General features: G+C 37.7%; 6 protein-coding genes and 1 pseudogene across 9 annotated transcripts; 4 read left to right on the forward strand and 3 right to left on the reverse strand.

The window, feature by feature from the left end:
* Nucleotides 1-46: 46 nt before the first annotated feature.
* Nucleotides 47-1,280, forward strand: LOC104783879 (uncharacterized). 2 transcript variants are annotated; one of them, XM_010508983.3, is made up of 3 exons: nucleotides 47-287; nucleotides 481-643; nucleotides 1,038-1,280. In XM_010508983.3, the coding sequence occupies exons 1-2, from the start codon at nucleotides 126-128 to the stop codon at nucleotides 640-642; spliced, it is 324 nt and encodes a 107-aa protein (XP_010507285.1). In that variant the 5' UTR covers nucleotides 47-125; the 3' UTR covers nucleotide 643; nucleotides 1,038-1,280. The 2 variants fall into 2 exon arrangements, with proteins under 2 accessions (XP_010507285.1, XP_010507291.1); XM_010508989.3 differs by having other exon boundaries at nucleotides 1,009-1,234.
* Nucleotides 1,281-1,469: 189 nt separating this feature from the next.
* LOC104783893 (protein TIC 62, chloroplastic) lies at nucleotides 1,470-5,972 on the forward strand. Its single transcript, XM_010508999.3, has 16 exons — nucleotides 1,470-1,904; nucleotides 2,155-2,272; nucleotides 2,365-2,437; nucleotides 2,530-2,575; nucleotides 2,657-2,833; nucleotides 2,919-3,000; nucleotides 3,116-3,188; nucleotides 3,290-3,400; nucleotides 3,498-3,650; nucleotides 3,749-3,882; nucleotides 4,002-4,223; nucleotides 4,415-4,642; nucleotides 4,816-5,133; nucleotides 5,234-5,380; nucleotides 5,476-5,598; nucleotides 5,692-5,972. The coding sequence occupies exons 1-16, from the start codon at nucleotides 1,721-1,723 to the stop codon at nucleotides 5,747-5,749; spliced, it is 2,247 nt and encodes a 748-aa protein (XP_010507301.2). The 5' UTR covers nucleotides 1,470-1,720; the 3' UTR covers nucleotides 5,750-5,972.
* Nucleotides 5,973-7,443: 1,471 nt separating this feature from the next.
* Nucleotides 7,444-10,588, forward strand: LOC104783902 (uncharacterized). Of its 2 annotated transcripts, none has more exons than XM_019240833.2 (11): nucleotides 7,444-8,015; nucleotides 8,094-8,160; nucleotides 8,240-8,332; nucleotides 8,424-8,537; nucleotides 8,634-8,969; nucleotides 9,058-9,341; nucleotides 9,437-9,536; nucleotides 9,642-9,701; nucleotides 9,793-9,879; nucleotides 9,957-10,085; nucleotides 10,176-10,588. In XM_019240833.2, exons 1-11 carry the CDS (start codon nucleotides 7,975-7,977, stop codon nucleotides 10,461-10,463), a joined length of 1,599 nt encoding a protein of 532 aa, XP_019096378.1. In that variant the 5' UTR covers nucleotides 7,444-7,974; the 3' UTR covers nucleotides 10,464-10,588. The 2 variants fall into 2 exon arrangements, with proteins under 2 accessions (XP_019096378.1, XP_087310183.1); XM_087454057.1 differs by having other exon boundaries at nucleotides 7,781-8,015; nucleotides 10,165-10,588.
* A 174-nt stretch (nucleotides 10,589-10,762) lies between these two features.
* On the reverse strand, nucleotides 10,763-11,779 carry LOC109125285 (mitochondrial import receptor subunit TOM6 homolog pseudogene; annotated as a pseudogene). The gene is made up of 2 exons (XR_015559586.1): nucleotides 11,435-11,779; nucleotides 10,763-10,984 (listed from the first exon to the last, which is right to left on the reverse strand). The product of XR_015559586.1 is annotated as a mitochondrial import receptor subunit TOM6 homolog pseudogene (transcript).
* LOC109125284 (F-box protein ETP2-like) lies at nucleotides 11,744-13,228 on the forward strand. Its single transcript, XM_019226838.2, has 2 exons — nucleotides 11,744-11,935; nucleotides 12,008-13,228. Exons 1-2 carry the CDS (start codon nucleotides 11,794-11,796, stop codon nucleotides 12,988-12,990), a joined length of 1,125 nt encoding a protein of 374 aa, XP_019082383.1. The 5' UTR covers nucleotides 11,744-11,793; the 3' UTR covers nucleotides 12,991-13,228.
* An 83-nt stretch (nucleotides 13,229-13,311) lies between these two features.
* On the reverse strand, nucleotides 13,312-15,890 carry LOC104783909 (RING-H2 finger protein ATL65). Its single transcript, XM_087454059.1, has 2 exons — nucleotides 13,846-15,890; nucleotides 13,312-13,632 (listed from the first exon to the last, which is right to left on the reverse strand). Exon 1 carries the CDS (start codon nucleotides 15,234-15,236, stop codon nucleotides 14,004-14,006), a length of 1,233 nt encoding a protein of 410 aa, XP_087310185.1. The 5' UTR covers nucleotides 15,237-15,890; the 3' UTR covers nucleotides 13,312-13,632; nucleotides 13,846-14,003.
* An 873-nt stretch (nucleotides 15,891-16,763) lies between these two features.
* On the reverse strand, nucleotides 16,764-19,049 carry LOC104783916 (uncharacterized). Its single transcript, XM_010509019.3, has 7 exons — nucleotides 18,815-19,049; nucleotides 18,346-18,511; nucleotides 18,110-18,168; nucleotides 17,804-17,922; nucleotides 17,353-17,590; nucleotides 17,134-17,257; nucleotides 16,764-17,049 (listed from the first exon to the last, which is right to left on the reverse strand). Exons 1-7 carry the CDS (start codon nucleotides 18,872-18,874, stop codon nucleotides 16,970-16,972), a joined length of 846 nt encoding a protein of 281 aa, XP_010507321.1. The 5' UTR covers nucleotides 18,875-19,049; the 3' UTR covers nucleotides 16,764-16,969.
* Between the last annotated feature and the right edge of the window lie 511 nt (nucleotides 19,050-19,560).

Genomic DNA, 19,560 nt, shown 5'->3' on the forward strand with positions numbered 1-19,560 from the left:
TTGGGCTAAGATCAAAAGCCCATCAATAGAAAAAAAAACCTAAGACTTAGGAAGAAGAAGAAGAATCGATGTTGTGAGATTCTTCTCTCTGACTCAAATCCAGAACTTGTTTAGGATAAAAAAAAATGAAGCCAGTGATAGGCACGGTGGTGTCGAACAAAATGCAGAAGTCGGTGGTTGTAGCCGTCGATAGACTCTTTCACAACAAGCTCTATAATCGCTATGTCAAACGCACTTCCAAGTTCATGGCTCACGATGAAAAGGACTCCTGTAACATCGGCGATCGTGTAAGTAATTTTCCCTTTTATTTTTGTGGTGAATTTGAGATACATTTGGTTTAGGGAAAGCTTTGCATTTTTGTAATGTTTTTGAACGAACTCAAAACATTTGGAAGTAGACTTGCCTGTTTGTGTTTCCTTTTTATTAGGTTGGTCTTAAAAAGGGAAACTTGAATGGTTTATATAAAAAAAAAAAATGCAGGTGAAATTGGATCCTTCAAGGCCTTTGAGCAAGCATAAGCATTGGATTGTTTCAGAAATCATAAAGAAAGCACTCATTTATTCCCCACAAGCTGCTGCTGCGGCTCTCAACTCATCCTCTTCAGCCTCCATTGCTGAGAAGTCCCCTGTTTCTTCTTCCTAAGGTGATTTAGTTTTTGCTCTCTTTGATTAATTGTACCAGATCTTGTTTCACTTGCTAGTTCAGACTTCAGAGTAGTGTCCTTTTGGTACCTTTTAGCTAGTTTTTGTGGAACTGCATGAGAATTGACTTTTGATGCGTTTCTGGAATAAATCATCGACCTTTGACTTTTTAATAGTACCATCTCTTAAGGTATAAGAGATTATTGTGTGGCAATGTAGCTTGTTAGGCATCTTGATGTTCCATTCTTAAGTTCTTGGAAGTTGGAACCCATTTTGTGCTGCTACATTTTCTCTGTCTTGACCAATACGATTTATAGCTTGTTAGGCATCTTGATATGCTAATTTCCTTACCTTTTTGGTTGGATAGGCTTTAAACCACTGTTCCTCTTGCTGCAGTTTTGCAGTCCAGGCGCAAACTCAACTCACTCAGGGTCGAGAATTGTGTTTAGCAGACGTAGCAACAGCCATCAACAGGGGATGTGGTAACTGAGAACTTAATTATCTCGCTCTAGTGTAGTTGCTTTTTGGTGATGTTGATCTGATTAGTTGTATAATTGATGAATCTGAAGTTAATCTATTGAAAGTTGTGAATAGTTTTCACTCTTAAACAAAAGAAAAGCTAATTCAATAATTTACAGAGATTGTGTTGTGTCATAAGTGATGGTGTTAAGAAGGCAAAACTTACTCATCTTATTGCATATAAGCAGTTGGAGAAAGTAAACGCCAATCTGTTACAGTGCATATAGAAGAAGAAGCCAACGCCAAAAAAAAACTATTCAAATTCTAATGTGTGAATGAATATGTTTGGACCAAACCAAACAAAACCAAACCGAACCAGCCTTGCCATGTCAGCATTGTAACCACAACTCCATCAAAACATTGATTGGTCGCTTGTAATGTTATTGTGGGTCCCATGATATCAAGATGCAGTGGCAGACGCCGAACTCTTCTATCTGACGTTCCATTGTATCCATAAGATTCCTTGTCTGACAGCGTTCTTCTAGTGTCTGAAAAAATTCATAAGTTAATGTGCATCATTCGAGCTAGTGAAGAAGAACAAGACTAACTAACAAACAACAATGGAAGGAACTTGTTTTCTCCGTGGGCAACCAACTCTCACAACAATACCCTCTATTCCCAGCAGAAAAGGATTTCTTCTCCAAAGATGGAAGACCAATCGGATTGTCAGGTTTTCAGGTTTAGAGAATCACTCGGTTTCTGGGGGAAAGTCCAGGTCTTTCGATCTTAGCCTCAGGGCTTCAGGTACTAACTACAAAAATATTTTCAAGCTTTTTTTTTTTGTTCGCTACTTCTGCAAATCCGCAGTTTTGTTATAGATTCTTCTATCGAATTGGAACTGTTGGTTTTGTTTTTGCTTGCTTTTTTCGTGATTTGGGTCTCGTTTGCTGCTGATGTTATCTTCAATGCTTTTGTTTCCCAAGTCTTCAATTCTGGTATTGATGATCTAGAAGTTTTACATTTACACATCTCCCTTATTTGTAATTGAACAAAGGTCCTATAAGAGCAAGCTCTGCAGTAACAGAAGCAAGCCCTACGAACGTAAATTCCAAAGAAGAAGACCTTGTCTTTGTTGCCGGTGCTACTGGTAAAGTTGGTTCTAGAACTGTGAGGTTAGTTTCTTGCTTCCCCTTTTAAGTTTGAATTATATAATTCGCAATGCTGGTTGGTTAAAGTTTCCTATCCAATGTCCTCTTTCTCTCAGAGAACTACTGAAGCTCGGATTTCGGGTTAGAGCTGGAGTTCGAAGTGCTCAGAGAGCTGGAAGTCTTGTGCAAGTATGACTTACATTAATACTTAAATGTATGTTACAGTCAATTGATTCATCATGTTTAGACTGATGTTTATAACGCAGTTTAATACTTTGCAGAGTGTTAAGGGAATGAAGCTCCAGAACACTGATGAAGGAACTCAACGTAATAACTAATTGTTTTGATTTATGTGCAATGATTTTGTTGTAGAAAAAGTAACAGGTAGTGTCTGTGTCTTTAGCCCAGCTGTAGAAAAGCTTGAAATTGTGGAATGTGACTTGGAGAAGAAAGATTCGATAAAGCCTGCATTGGGAAAAGCATCGGTGGTTATATGCTGTATTGGTGCTAGCGAGAAAGAGATCTCTGATATTACCGGCCCTTACAGGATTGATTACCTTGCCACCAAAAACCTTGTTGATGCTGGTAAGAAAAAATATAGCTCAAAGCGTGTTATTTGTCTATTCTCTCTTTCTTGTTTCATCATTGCCTCTTATGGTATCATGAGCAGCAAAATCTGCAAAAGTTAATAACTTCATTTTGGTGACATCCTTGGGGACAAATAAATTTGGATTTCCCGCTGCTATTCTCAAGTAAGTCTGTAGATGTTATTTCATTCATTACACACTTTTATAAGAGAAGCATATATAACTTAATGGCATGTTCTTGGTATATATATGACTAATTCTAAACATCTCGTATATGAAGCCTATTCTGGGGAGTTCTTTGCTGGAAGAGAAAAGCTGAAGAAGCGTTGATTGAAAGTGGTCTCAATTACACAGTGAGTGATCCACAGATAATTTTAAACCAAACCTACGATTTCAGAGACTCTTTCTATTGTATCATTTCTTGAAATTTTGTCTTTCCATCTTATATCATCAGATAGTTAGGCCTGGAGGAATGGAGAGGCCCACCGATGCATACAAAGAAACTCATAATCTAACTCTTTCTTTAGATGATACTTTGTTTGGTGGTCAAGTCTCAAATCTCCAGGTATTAATTTTTTTCCCTCGTCTCTGACACAGTGATATGACCACATTATGAAGAAGAGCTTTGATTTGTTTTTTGCTTCCTTGTTATTGATCTACAGGTTGCAGAATTGCTCGCTTGTATGGCAAAGAATCCTCAACTTTCTTGCTCCAAGATTGTGGAAGTGGTTGCTGAAACAACTGCTCCATTAACTCCAATGGAAAAGCTTCTTGAAAAGATTCCTTCCAAACGTCCTTATATGCCTCCACCAAAGGTTATATTGCATTCTTTTCCTCTCATTTCGTATCTTGATCATCGCTCTCTTCTGATATGATGATTATATGTATTTCTCTTCATTTCCCTTGTGGACAGGCATCAGTTGCAGCCAAAGAGGTCAAACCAGTCCCTACTAAGCCTGTCACTCAAGAGCCAACAGCTCCCAAGGAGGATGAAGCACCTCCAAAAGAAAAAGATGTGAAACCTAGGCCGCTGTCTCCTTATGCAGCGTAAGACAACTTGTTTCTCAACGGGAAAATTCAAATATGTAACCAAAATGACTTGTTGACATGACATTGATTGTTTTCGGCTTGTATTGTTCCTGTTTTTTTTTGTGAATATAATATAGCTATGAAGACTTGAAACCTCCAACATCTCCTATTCCAAGTTCGACCACAGCCAAATCGAAGGAGGTAGATGCCACTCAGGTTCCTGTTGAGGCCAATGTAGTGCCAGATAGTATCTCAAATGTCCTAGTAGAAGAAGAAGAAGAAGAAGTAAAGCAAGCTGTAGAAGAAGAAGTAAAGCAAACTGAGGAAAAGAAAGAGAGGCCCCTTTCCCCGTATGCCTGGTAAAACCTTAAAAACTTTGCGGCTTTATTCTATTCAGGTGTCACTAGATTGAACCTACAGTTTCTATTGCTATCATTACACACGGAGTAATAAATGTGTGAGCAGGTACTAATTTCAAAATGACTTGTTGACATGACATTGATTGTGTTCGGCTTGTGTTGTTCCCTATTGTTTTGTGAATATAATATAGCTACGAAGACTTGAAACCTCCAACATCTCCTATTCCAAGTTCGACCAAATCGCTCGCTCCTGCCAAATCGAAGGAGGTGGATGCCACTCAGGTTCCTATTGAGGCCAATGTAGTGCCAGATAGTATCTCAAATGTCCCAGTAGAAGAAGAAGTAAAGCAAGCTGTAGAAGAAGAAGAAGTAAAACAAGCTGAGGAAAAGAAAGAGAGGCCCCTTTCCCCTTATGCCTGGTAAAACCATATTAACTTTGCAGCTTTCTTGTACTCAAAAGCCACTAGATTGAAAATTGATTATGCGCGCCTATAGTTTATATTGCTATCATTACAGTTGGAGTAATAAATGTGTGAGCAGGTACTAATTTCAAAAGTTTGATGCTTTTTCTACTTGGTCTTTTGTGGTGCAGCTATGAAAATCTGAAACCACCTTCATCACCCTGTCCTAAAGCTTCGGGTACCAGAAAAACTGATTCTTTGTTGCCTGGTCCAGCCGATTCTGATACTGATAAAAGCTCAACAGTTGCACCAAGTGTCACTGAGACAGCAGTTGCACCAAGTGTCACTGAGACAGCAGTTGCAACAAGTGCCCCTGAGACAGCAGTTGCGACAAGTCCCCCTGAGACAGCAATTGCGACTAGTGCCCCTGAGACAGCAGTTGCAACAAGTGTTACCGAGACAGAAACACCAGCCACACCAAGAATGAGGCCTCTTTCTCCTTATGCAGTGTAACAACTTTTCGTCTTCTGTTATGTATATCTTCTATGTATATATCTAATTCGCTTGTGGTCCGTTTTTTCTTCAATGAATCTATACTGTGTTTTGCAGTTACGCTGACCTGAAACCACCAACCTCACCAACTCCTGCATCAACCGGTTCCAAGGAAGCAGCATCTGAGATAACAGCAGCTGCAGAAGACAACTCAGAGTTGCCTGGAGGCAATAAAGAGGTGCTGGAAACAGTTGATGGAAGTTTGTAAGTATCTACTATCTAGATATCACATTTGAAGTGTGTATAGTTAAGAAATCAATCACTTCAATATTAAGGGTTTTTTCGCTTTGTTTTGTCAGGAACACTACTCCATCTTCTTCTATACCGGAAGCAGTACCAGTTGTTAGCAACGTAGACACTTCCATTGCTTCAGGAGACAATCCAGCTCAGCCAACGCCAAGACCTTTATCACCTTACACAATGTAAGAGATACAGAGAGCATAGCATGCTGGTTCTAAGTGTGCCCATTGTTATTACTTATTCTTATGTGACCTGAGAAACGTAAATGTTTGCAGGTACGAGGACATGAAGCCTCCAACTTCACCACTTCCATCTCCAGTCATCAATCATTAGTTATGTGAAACGAGAATTGGCCTCTTAAATCCTGGAAATTCTTCTTCTTGTTGTTAATTACAGATTCTAAACATTGAGTGAGAGAGAGATGGGGCAATTCAGTTTTGCAGGTATGAATCAGTGAGCTTATTTGTAGAGTAATACAATATGCCTTATGAGTTCTACTTTTATTTCTCCTGTCCAACTATCATATATGGTAACCCATTTGTTTTCTTTACCCAAATGAGTTCTACTTTTTGTCATATGACCCAAATTTCTTAACGTTACTTTAGGTTTTCATATATCTTTCTTCTGTATTCTTATTCAATCAACTTTGTGTTTGTATACAGATTTAGTATTAAAAAATTGGGAAGTTTTCTAAGTGTATGCTTACTGGTAATAACCATTCATGGATGTATACTAAATTACTCTGCATGGTAAGAAGTGTCAATACTCTTAGTCTTAGTCTCTTAGTTGTGTTGAAAATTGTGGCTATCGAGACAAGAACTGAGAAGACAGAAGAGTTGTCGCTTATGTCTTGGAGCGAAAACTACGGAACAGAAACTTAGGAAGTCACAACGAAGAACACAATCCCAAAAATGAATCTTCTATTAGCTAAATCATCTCTCCTGGATTCTCTTTATTTATTTCCCTGAAAACACTTGGAATTTACGTTTAGTCACATATATGGAACACTTCCAAACAAAACCAACTCTAACAACATATTGTATACTGTATATGTTTTTCTTTAAATAATGTTGATTGATCCAATCGCCAAAAAACTTGTGTTGTGTCCTTGGCAATTGAAGACTAGTCAGTTAAGAGCATTGAATAATGAGTACTATCTACATAATTTATAAATAAGTACGGGCTTTAGTTATTAAATATGTTACGTATGGTAGCTTTCTTATAGAAAAAGGGTTTTTGCACCTTCTCACCTTTCATCGCTTTTAAGGCCTTTCTTTACCATTTCAATCAAGTGCCTTGGTGCTTGCCACTCCATCCCTTTAACCAAAAGACACCCTCTAAATACCTTTTCTTGTTTACCATTAGTAACTCTTTCCGGATAATGCTTTGTCAAAAGATATTTTTTTTATATACTCGTGAAATGCGATTATATGATTTGAATTTTAGTGGAGGTTTAGAAAATATAATGGTCCACTTGACTAGTATGCAACCCATATAAATAACGTGGAAGTTGGAACTACATATATATCCTTAAAAAATCTACTTATATTTATTTATAATTAACTATTCCAAATGTTAATAGCTCTCCCTCGGGAAGTACTATGAGCAGCAGTCTATGAGTACATATTGAAGTGTATCATTTTTGTCACTACAACATAAGATTAGCGTACGAATACAACCATGGATGTTCCAACTTCCAAATAATTTAAATTTAGAATCTAGCGTAAAGAGAATCCGATACAAGAACTAACACGAAGAGAAACATTAAAATCTTCGATTTGTAAGCTGTCCTCTGTATGTGATGTTGGCAAAGAAAAAGTAGCCTTTACAAAACATCAGACCCGATGTCAAACCAATAATTACATAATGTTTGTTTCTTTTGATGCAAAATACCCCAAAAAGAGACACATATTTTGTTTTATTTTAGGATACTTTACATTATTTCATTAAAGTGTGTCAATCAAAGGCATTTTCTGTCCAAGATCGGACTGGTTTATTAATGATGAAATAATCAGATAACCAAACTTAACGACCATGCAGATGATTTTATTATCCAATAACAAGTTAGAGATACATATAAGATCTAATTCCTAAAAATATGTATTGCTTGTATAAAAAGTCATTTATTGTAACACAAAGATGTTAGGTAAAAGAACAGATAGAAAATTTATAAATATCACAGTTAAATATTTTTCACAATTTTTTAATCAAATTTTTCTTGGGAAAAAAAAAATTTGTACACTTTGTATATATGATTCTTATTTCTAGGGAGTAGTCTCATTCCATTCGTGGTATAGTGCTTTTTCACTGCAATTTTCTTCTGTTCTTTAACCTTTCTTCTTCTTCTTCAGTAACTTTTCTTTTGTCACTATCTAAATTGTTTTATATCTCTCATTTAATGCTCTGTTTCCAGTGATTTCTCAGCTGTTGGGTTGTTTACTAGTTTTTACTTCTGATTTTATCACACTGACAACACAACACAAAACTCTTTAAAATACATTAGGCGGGGGATTTCAACATTTTTCACACAAAGAAGAAAGAAGAGTCTTCAAACACTCATGACGTCGACAACAACTTCGAATCACAAACGTTCTCGAAGGTTCTGTCTCTTCTTCTTTTCATAAGTTTATATTTCATTTACGAGTCTTATCTCTTACCTACTATCTGTTTTCTCCAGCGATCCAGTCCTCAGAAAATCCCTCAAGAACAAGAAATCATTTGAGGCCCTTTACAAAATCGACATGGTCAGGAATCTTCATAAGAGTTGAATATTTTTCTTAATCTCTTTGTTCATCAAATCAACTTATGTTTTTCGTTTTTTAGGATGAATTGTTGCAGAGAGAAATAGAACAGCTAAAATCTCTTCTGAAGTCCAGAAAATTACATCCCAGTGCCAGGAGAGTCTCAAGTGATGAGGTTTTAATAAAGTTTTTCTCACAAGATTTTTTTCTAGGTTCTCTAAGAAAAATCAAAACAGATCTCAAAGCTCTTACTGTTTACTCTGTAGATTGATTTGCTGCTTCAAGAAGATGAAGTCTTAGTACGGCGTGAAATGGAGACAGTCCTTCGACGCAAACTGTTCTTGGAAGATTCTAAAAATGAAGATTCCTCTATCCCTAAGGTTTGTAAAGCTTTGGCTACCTTAGAATACAAGTAAGGCCCCTTTAAATATCTTTTCTGAGATTGATGAGACGGTTTTTGTGATTTCTTGATATAGGAGGCAAAGAAACTGGTGAGGGAAATCGCGGGTTTAGAGCTGCAAGTTATGTACTTGGAAACATATCTTCTTTTGTTATACCGGAGATTATTTAACAACAAAATTACATCTGAGTTCAAATCAGAGGGGAAAGAGAGATCAGAGGCTGTTCTTGGGTGTAGTAAACTCATTGATTCACCCAAAAAGTCAGTCTGCAGCCCTCAGAAAGTTCTAGAAGACTCTGGAATATTCCGGAGTCACTCATCATTGTCTCACTGTTCAGGCTATTCCTTTAGAATGTCTCCCCAAGCAATGGACTCATCATATCATCGGTCTCTTCCTTTCTCAATGCTTGAGGTAAAAGAAATTGTGTTAAACAGTTAATGTTGTTTTGAGTTTCTTTCTTTACCAAAATGGTGTGGTTAACATTTTTTCATGTTTTCAGCAATCTGATATCGATGCGCTGATGGGGACATATGTTTCTGAAAACGTTCATGAATCATTAAATAGTTTGTCTGAAGAGATGGTCAAGTACATCTCGGAAGTATTTCGTCAACTCACAGATCCAGGACCACTCAACGACAAGGATAGAGAATCGAGCAGCCCTTTTAGCGGGAAAGAGCCTCTGAAGATCATTAGCCGACCTTACGATAAATTGTTAATGGTGAAATCTATATGTAGAGACACGGAGAGGTTGAATGCGGTTGAACCTGCTTTGAAACATTTCAGGTTTTTTAATCTCAGGCTCTTACAAAATATCAACTACTTTTGGTTTATATTAATGAGTAATTAACTCTGTTATTTAATCAATTCAAAATGTTGAGGTCACTTGTTAATAAACTAGAAGGAGTGAATCCAAGGAGGTTAAATCATGAAGAAAAGCTAGCTTTCTGGATTAACATACACAACTCTCTGGTTATGCATGTAATGTTATGTTCTCGAACTAAACTTCTTTTAACACGATCTTGATGATAATTCTCTGTAGACATTAATTAGCTACTTTGTATTTTTGTTGTTTCTCTTTTGCAGTCGATACTTGTGTATGGGAACCCTAAAAACAGTGTGAAAAGGGTATCTGGGTTGCTGAAGGTAGGGTAATCTTACTTACAGTGCAGACTTACTTGAGACACAAGTCATCGGTAAATTAACAATGACTAGGGTTTTCTATATTGTGCAATAGGCAGCGTATAACGTTGGAGGTCGAAGCTTGAACTTAGATACCATTCAGACTTCAATCCTTGGTTGTCGTGTCTCTCGTCCAGGACAGGCAAGCCCAAGACTGATTTCGGTTCTTCAACTTCCAATTGACTTGATAAGGGCTAATAAGGATTAATGTATTTGCAGGTATTTAGGTTCTTGTTTGCTTCAAGATCAAAGGGTAAAGCTGGAGATTTGGGAAGAGATTATGTTATAACTCACCCTGAGCCTCTTCTTCATTTTGCTCTTTGCTCGGGGAACTTGTCAGATCCCTCAGTAAGCGAATCCCCTGACTCAACATCGTTTCTTATATTACACGCTATTCATATTGAAAGATTACATTTTAAAGCAACAGTCATCTTTTAGGTTCGTATATATACGCCCAAGAACGTGATGATGGAGCTAGATTGCGGTAGAGAAGAGTATGTAACATCAAACCTAGGAATTTCCAAAGACAACAAGATTCTTTTGCCAAAGCTCGTCGAATTATATGCCAAGGATACTGAACTTTGCAACGTCGGTGTTCTCGACATGATCTGGAAATTTTTGCCTTGTGAAGCAAGAGATAGAATCCAGCAGTGTCGTAACAAGAAACACGGTAGATTATCCATAGATTGGGTCGCACATGACTATAGATTCGGGTTACTTCTCTGAGAAGAAAACGTGAGTCATGAACAGAGGTTTTTGTTTCTTTTTTTCATTGTGAGATATGAATTGAAGAACTTCCTATGGTGTCAATTTTTCCAGTTATGAGATTATATTAAGTTAAGAACTCAAAACAACAGAACATACTCAAAAGACTAACTCCCCTGGGTTAAAAAAAACACCGGTACAGACTACAGAGTTTGTGGCTTAACTGTAAAACTAGAGAGCTGAAACTAAAAGTGAGAGGGCTCACACCTCACAGTCACAGAGCTAGGAAGAAGAAGCTGTTGAACTATCCTCTAGTCTTCTTCCTCTCAAAAAGATTAATTAATGAGAATCATTGCCATTGTTTGATCATCAGATCAGATTGTTTAAACTAAGTAAGATCAGAAGTCATAATTAATCCTTGAAAACACAAATTATAATTTCTATGACCATCTCTCAGTTTGGCTAAACAAATCCTAAACAAGATTGTGTAAATGAACACAGGACATCAAGAACCGCTGCATCCATCTCTCTTTGCTTCACCACTGCACAAAGAGGAATAACAAAGCTTAGCAAGTAGCAACACAAATGGTAAAAACAAAAAAAAAAAAAAAACAAAGAAAAATCAAGGTTATACATGCTTCCATGCTCAATATGATCTCATGGGAAACGGAACAGGTGAAAATTTTGTTGCCTGAGGATTCTATGCAAAGATGGAAACTTGAAGCTACTAAGAACAATCAAGATGATTCTTAATTTCTACAACTCAATCTTCAAACTAAACTCTCACGATCACAATTCTCATCACATAGTAGACGTATATCCATCTAAAATTCCATCTATGTGTAGCCAGTAGCCGTGTAGGAGTAAATTATCACATTGTAATTACTAAGCAATCCAATGCAATCATCAAATCGTATGATACCATATAACTTCTCAAACTAAATATGCTAATTAAAAGAGAGAGAGAGACTCAACTAGCAAAACTAACTGACCTGAAAAAACTAAATATAGTGGAATGGAAACTTAAAGGTCGATCTTGAGCTCTTCCATCGAATCAGAAAAATAAGAGAGGACGTACGTAGCAGAACGGATCAGAACGACACAGGCGCCAAATAAAGCAACATGGCTCTTGAATTCCTTGAGTGCCACGGCTTTGTCTGGCTTCTGCATGAACATTGCGGGAAACATGTGTCCTCTCTGTTCTCTTCTCCACAACCCTAAACTTTTGACCGGATATATATATGGGCTTTAAATTGGGCCTTGTTAGATTATTATCAGGTCCATATCACTCACTGTTCAATATTACTGAATTGGGGAGGAAAGCAAACCCTAGATTTGGTAAAACTCAGAGATGGCAGTGACGGTACCGGAGCTGCTTCCGAATGATTTGGTAGAGGAGATACTCTGTCGCGTTCCAGCAACGTCTCTGAAACGCTTACTTTCTACTTGCAAAGCATGGAACCGTTTAATCAAAGATGATCGGAGATTCGCAAGTAAGCATTTCGATAAATCCACAAAACAGTTTATGCCTCTACTGTTGAGAAATGACAACAAGATTTTTCCAGTTGGCATCAATCTCCATGGAAATAGTAGTCCACCTGTAGAGTTGAAAACTGAGCTGATCGATCCTGATTCTAAGAAATCATCAGCAGCTCGATTCGATATAACTCGAGTCTCTCACTGCGACGGCTTTTTGTTATGCTCCTCTCAATTCGACGAATCCAGAGTGTTGGTTTGGAACCCTTTGATCGGTGACACCAGGTGGATCAGAACCGGTGAATTTCGCAATGAAGGCCGCCGCAGCTTTGACCTCGGGTACTGCTACTACCGAGATGGCAACAAATCCTGGAATAATAATAAGAGATACAAAGTCTTGAGCTTTTATAGTGGTACCAAGTATTTTGATATCTACGATTTTAAGTCTGACTCGTGGAAGAGCCTTGATGATGATGATGATGATGATAACATGATGGCTCCAGGCGGGAGCACTGCATACTCTGAACTAAGCGTGTCTTTGAAGGGGAATACTTACTGGTTCGTCAGAGATGTATCAAAAACGACTAGGATCATATCTTTACTCAAGTTTGATTTTACAAAGGAGAGATCTGTGTCTGTGCCTCTTCCTTATCAGAGTCGTCGCTTTGAAGCTACTAGTCTTTCCGTTGTTAGAGAAGAGAAACTCTCTGTGTTGTTGCAGCGAGATAGACGTTCCAAGACTGAGATATGGGTGACAAATGTGATTGATGAGGAGACCACCTCAGTGGTGTCTTGGAGCAAGGTCTTAGCATTGGAATTGAGCCCTGATCTTCAGATTTGGCATGATGTAACTTTCTTGTTAGGGGAGGAGAAGAAAGTCGTCATTTGTTGTGAGACCGCAGTTGACGTGGACATGTCCAGAGACATGATCTACATTGTTGGGGAGGATAATGTGGTCACTCATGTGAAACTGGGAGTAAATGAAATTGATGGATGTCGCCCAGCTCTTCTTAATTATGTTCCAAGTTTGGTTCAAATCGAGCAAGCTGGAGGGAAGCAGGATAAGAGGTAACTAAAACACCGTCTACATGTAGTCTCTTTCCTTTGAGTGTGTGTTTTTTGCTTTTGCTCTTAATTTGTCTTGGTCATGTTCTTTCAGTTTCAAGCTTTTCTAATTCAATGAGATAAGGTGATACAGAAAAAACATGTACTATAAGCTTTCTTTCACCTTGTCTCTCCTTTGAGTTTTTAATTTCACCCAATTCACCTTCCAAGTTCTATTAATTAAGCCAATCATGGTATTTTGCAAATATATTACCAATTGGTGTTTTCTAAGTCCTAACGTTGCAAATATTGGACCAAAAACAGCCCCCAAATTACTTGAAACCACAACTTTAAAATGTTAATGTCATTTCATCAAAATGTAATAATCAGTTATTTTTTGGACAAAAATTGAAGAGAAATCGACAGCTAATAAGTGAACATAAAGTCCTGGTAACAAAAAAACAATAAGCCACCGACGATATAATAAAGTTAGTATAGAAACGAAATTGTAAATGAGTTTGTTGACTTCGTTTCTATAATAACTTTGGCAGCTTTGGAAGTTAATGCATTTGATAACTCCAAGAGAAAGAAGAAAAAAAAAAAAAACGAATCAGCCAAAACGTCGTCGCAACATGCTCCAAACTCTTCATCGTCTTTGGCGTCTCTAGGTCTATAGAGAGTAAAACAAAGCGTACAGTAGTCAGGAAAATTCAAAAGCATTTACATTATTGAAATATTTCTATGACTATACTATACTATACGTTATATAATTCATAAATGAAATCCGTATTTTAGCAGCATTAAATAAGAGAGGTGAAATAAAGGTATGGCTGTTATTTATTTATTTAAATTTATAGAGAAAAAAAAAAGAAAAAAAACGAACCTTGTTGAGTGAGCTGAGCAGAGAGCAAGTTCTGAAACTCTCTATCTTCTCTGTTTCGTGCATTTTAATTCCATTAAATGCTTAAACCCCACAATCCATTAATGCTCTCTCCTTCCACTTCAATTTTTTTTCCTCATCACCACCGTCCAATTTTCGTCTCACATCTCTACCCTACACGTGTCCCTCCTCCTCCATCTCTCCGGCGATAACAGTGCCTCTGGATCTCCACATCTTAACCGGCTCGACGAGTGAGGTGCCGTTCGGAAAAACATAGGACTCGTCATCGATTTTTTCCGCCGCGATGAGCTTCCCGTCGATGGAATCCGTTCCGATATCGGGAAAAACACTCCCGCCGATGATCTCCGTCGGAAGAACGGTGACTTCGTGCTTCTGTAGTAACGGAACGAGAACACTCTCGATTTCGAGATTAGGTTACCGAACGGTGATTGACGTTTGTTCCATGTAGATCTCCTATATCTCCACGGAGACACCGTCGCTGGTTCCTCCATCGTTACTCTCTCTGATTCAGATTCGAGTGAGTACGATCTCTTCAGCTCCCTGAACCGAGAAATCGCCGGTGATGATTGCTCTTCCATTGACGCTATGATCTCCTGATCGTTCGTCGTCGTCGTCGCCGTATCAGTGTTCCAATTACTCCGCGACGGTGTGATTTCTCCACGGATGATGAACGCGTTGCTCTCGTCATCATCATCATCAAGAATCGGACGAATCCGAGGAGCCATCAACGGAACGAACGGCGAAACAGGGGCCGCGACGGCGGATCCGAGAATCGCCGTACGGCATAACGGACAGTTAGGGTGAGATCGGAGCCATTCATCGATGCATTCAAGGTGAAAAGCATGGAAGCATAACGGAAGTGTTCTTACATAATCACCATCCTCGAATTCCAACAAACAAACAGCGCAGTCTCTGCAATCAGCGGCGGAGGTTTTCCCCACCGTTGTTTTCCCGGTGCAAGACGCGGCGGAGTAGAGAAATAACGGTAGCGTTTTAATGACGGAATCGTCTAATCCGTAGGGAGAGTAAGAAGAGTAATGAAAAGAGTCGAAAGGGAAAGGGGAAAAGGATCGGAGATCGGATGATGAAGTTGAAGCAGAGGAAGCTGAAGATAAGTGAAGGAGACGACGACGACAGGAACGCCACCGTCTAAAACGGCGGACAAGAGGTGAGAGAAAACGGCGGGAGATGAGACGAGAGTAGGTCACGAAGAGAAAAGCGGCGGCTAAAACAACAACCATAGCGATCAATGGAGGACTAAAATCCAAAGGAGGATCCGACGAACCGAAAAGAATCTCCTCTGATACACCGGATGATGGTGAAGGAGACGGTGAAATATCTCCGGAACTAGGCGGTGGTGCGACGAATCGCATGGTGGTTTGGTTTATTATTAAAAAAAAAAAAAAAAAAGAGTTAAAGAAGAAAAGAGTTTAAAACAGAGCTTCAAGTGAAAAGGTTTAAACGTAAAATGAGTATTTGGGCCTTTGGGGACTTTGGTCGAAAAAAAAAACAAACAAAGAGAAGCGTTGACTAAAGGTAAACCGTATTGGGAAGAGAAGACTCAAATTTACACGTCAGTGTGTGTTTTTTTTTGTGTGTGTGTGTGTATACATTTGCAAATTATGAATTGCTTTCATAATTAGCAAATTTGGAAGCAATCAAATCGTGGAGTCCTAAGATCGTACACTAATTGTGTAATATGTTCGATATATATAGGTAACTGTAATATCATAATTTAGATTAGGGAATAAGAGATTAGCAAAATCTAGCAGAATGGAATGAGAGGATTATAGAAAAAGAGAGAAAGGAGGGATAGTGCTCTCTGCTTTAGGGTTGTTTGATTTTAATGTGGATTTGATGTGGTGACCCACTCTGATACTAATGGTTTTGTGCACTTTTTTTTATTTAAGTGGATTTTTGCGACTTTTTTTTCACTCTTTTTATCTCCATATTTGTTCATATTGGGTGATCATCCACTGAGCTTGTATTTTTCCATTTTTCGGTGATTATAATGAAATTTCTACTTCACTTCAGTCTAATGCTTTTTTTTTTCTTCACTTCGGTGATTATGACCAAATATACATGCTTATTGGATGGCAAATAAATTCAATTAATTTAGTGTCAATGACATCATATTTGAATTTTCTGGTTTATTAATACGATAAAAGTTCAAGAATCAAGATTTCATAATAGTCAAAGTCAGACTCTGTAATTTTTATAGATATACTTTGTACTATACTACTTGTCTTCAAAATAGCGGTAGAAAGAAGTAGTCCACTAATCAGATTACATGTACATATAAGTTAGGTCCCCATTCATCATCAGTTGAACCAATATTACTTTTCCAAGTATTTTTCTTGGTCAGGCATTACTTACACACATATATATATATATACGACTCTCCATCTCATATCATAATTTCGGGTGGTGGCAATAAAAGTGCAATTAAAAACCGGTCAGAAGTACTTGCCTTGGCCTATCTGTACAATAAGAAAGAAAAAAAAACACACAATGACTCCAGAATTTATTGCTCAACAACTTCCTTTTTGAGTCCCGGAGAAGATATTTCTTCTTTACATTATTATTGTTCATGCAAAATTATAACATTTGTTTGCAGCATAACCCGGTTACATCAGATATGTTATGCATTCCGGTCTGAGACTTGAGTTCAATTGATGTTCGGTTTAAGACCCAGTATGGGTTATGGTTTTGCGTCTTATCATTGTGTTTGTTTAGAAAACTTGTTATCCCAATGGGCCTTCCACTTGTAAAACACCCAACAAGCGTTTAAGACTCGTAATAGTTCTCGTCGTCACTCATATATTCAGAATCTGATTGGGATCTCTTCAATTCTATGACTCTTGATAGTCTCCCTAGAGACATTGTATTGATTCTACTTGTTGATAGTCACCCTAGAGGCATTGTATTGATTTTAATCATAAAATTCTACTTGTTACGTTAGTACAAGATTTTATGATGAACAAACCCTGGAAAAAACAAAGAAAGGTCTCTATCGGAATAAACCCATCTCAGATGTTCATAAACTTCTCACTGGATCATACTTTTACTACTACAACCTCTGTGTCTGTGAGCTCCAACAACATTCTTAAAACATGGACATATCTGGAGGACCTCCATACATACTCTTCCACGAATACGGTATTCGCCATTTCCCACCTTCTTCCCCTGCAGAAAATGAAGTCTTTAGTAAGTTTCATTATTAATTGCTCGAGATGTTATTAACCTTGAAAGAAGAGAGCTATTATTTACCATGGAATTTGTCAGGACTCAGACCCGTTAACTTAGATGCAGCCTCTGCTAGAATAAATGCTTCAGGAATGTTGTCTCCTTCAGAACAGTAACATAGCAGACATGTCACCTTCAAGCCTTTTGCCTAACCCCAAAAACAAGATAAATCCCACGCAGGCCATGTAAGTGTTTTAATCATCTGCGTATGGATAAATTGTTCATTATGAGGCATTTCTTTACCTTAAAAGCTGAGAAAAGAGCTGCAAATGGCAAGCTTGGGTAGTAGTCGATGTCTTCGAGTTCATCTTCTGAAGGGAAGGTCAACTCTTCTTCACTGTTCTTCTCAAAGACGGAGCTAAGGTACTTCCAACATCTTCCTTCTGAATCATACTCGTTCAATCTTCCAAATCCGAGTTTCTCACAGTTATCATCTTTTCCTTCCGATCCCGCGTTAGACAGATAATACACCTGCGGGCCTCTAAAGTAATTGCCAAGGAGGAATTAAAATTAACTTGTGAAGAGTTTGCTTTTAGTAACTATGACAAAAGAAAAATGTGCATGTGGTGCTCACTTATCTATCACATCTGTGATTATGTATGATTGTATTTGCACTAGTCCATGTCAAGTTTCACATTGAAGCCATATGAAAAAAATGAGAGGAAAAACATATAAAAGGAGGCGTTATAGTTACCTTGACATATCCAAGTTATGCAGCCTTTGGAAGTCTAAACTGGATAGCACAATAACATGCTTCTTTCCACTTGAAGCAGCAAAATTGGCTATATTCTCCGCAAAATTAATCATCATTCCCTGTTATTAATCAACATTGTAAGTTCAAAATGACTCACTAAATTCCCAATTCTTTTACTCAAAAGGCTCCACTCCAGCTAATCGGCTTTTCATTATCCCAACTCAACAAGCAGCAAATACAATCCTTTAACCAAATAAGACCATATAAATACCGAGGAAGCAATGCTGCTTCCAAAAATGTAAATACCTTTGCAACTGGAGACCTTTGCTGAGCAAGAGTAGTAGTGATTGCAGATGACTCATAAACTAAAACACACAAAAGGGAGGAAAGAATGAGGTTTCAAAAAGGATAAAGGGCAGATTCAACCAAGATAAAGTGGCATAGATCAAAGGATACTTCATCTAGTAAAACAAAGCACCTCCTTTCATTACAACAAATTCTAGTCAAAACATAAATGAAGCAGATAGTGTGAGAAAACGAACCCTCGAGAGGAAGAGCGATCTCGCCACAAGGAAGAGGGCCATAAGCGTCATTTCCAACACAAGGAAGCAGATTTGGATCATCGAGATAACCAACTCTGTCAGCATCAGTAGATGACACTAGAAGATCAACAGCGAGCTGCCCTACATTCCCAATTGACAATGCAGGCTGGTTGGGAAAAAAAAAAAAAAAAACAATAACTTCTTCAATGAGCAATCTTTAAGACAATTGCCTAATCAGAAAGATCAATGCTTCTAAACCCTAAACCCTTTTCTTCATGTTAACGCTCCCAAGAAAGTTCGGAAACTTTCTAATTTCTATATTTTCGTCAACTACAGCTTAATTTCTCAGTAAAGCTACAGTCTTTAAGCTTTAAATACGGAAATATCAAAAATGAAGAGATACCCAAACCCAGTACGCAGAGAACAGATCGAAATCTAAAAAGCAAAGGACACGAAACTAACAACTTACGAGAATTAAAGTTGAGCAGTCTTCGTTTACTCGCTTCCCTTCTTCAACAACAAATTCCATGTTTGAATCGAAGGCACACAAAAAAAAAAAAAAACAAAACAATGGTTACAGAATCTGATTGCAAGTTTCTCAAAGATCAATTTTGAAGAATCTGTCTGCTTCAGTAGTTGAAGAACGCTTCTTCTCTTTTGGGCGAGCTTGAAGAGCAAGCCAGTGACTAATTTGGGCTTATATTGGGCCTTACAAGTTTAAAACCCAATTTATTTATGGACTATAGAAGTCTAATAATGACGAAACTAACACTGTTAAATCGAGTGAGTCGAAGAATATGATTAGTAGCAAACAAACATTACAGTGACAAATAGTTGAATCAATAACAAAACCGTGTAATATGACATTATTTTAAACTTTGAAAGTGATTGATTAGACAATTATTATCCGGAGTGATCCAGATCATATACTATATGAGGACAAATAAAAGATGATAATTCAAATCAAATGAATGAGTGAGTGAATCATTTAAAAAAAACGAGATGCAAGACTTTATGATGTTGGCTGTCTCTGACTCTTCCGTTTTGGGTACACGCTGTTCCTTGATCGCTCTCTTTTTGGCTTGCATTATAATCGTGATTAAAAACTGATTCCGCAAGTAAAATAGTAACCCAATCGGGTAATTACGATGATTGAGATATCAAAACCAATTATACAACTTACGATTAGACTAAATTAAGTTGATTTTTAAAATA

The sequence above is a fragment of the Camelina sativa genome, chromosome 1 (genome assembly GCF_030686135.1).
Source record: "Camelina sativa cultivar CO46 ecotype springtype chromosome 1, ASM3068613v1".
In the NCBI taxonomy this organism is placed as follows: domain Eukaryota; kingdom Viridiplantae; phylum Streptophyta; class Magnoliopsida; order Brassicales; family Brassicaceae; genus Camelina; species Camelina sativa.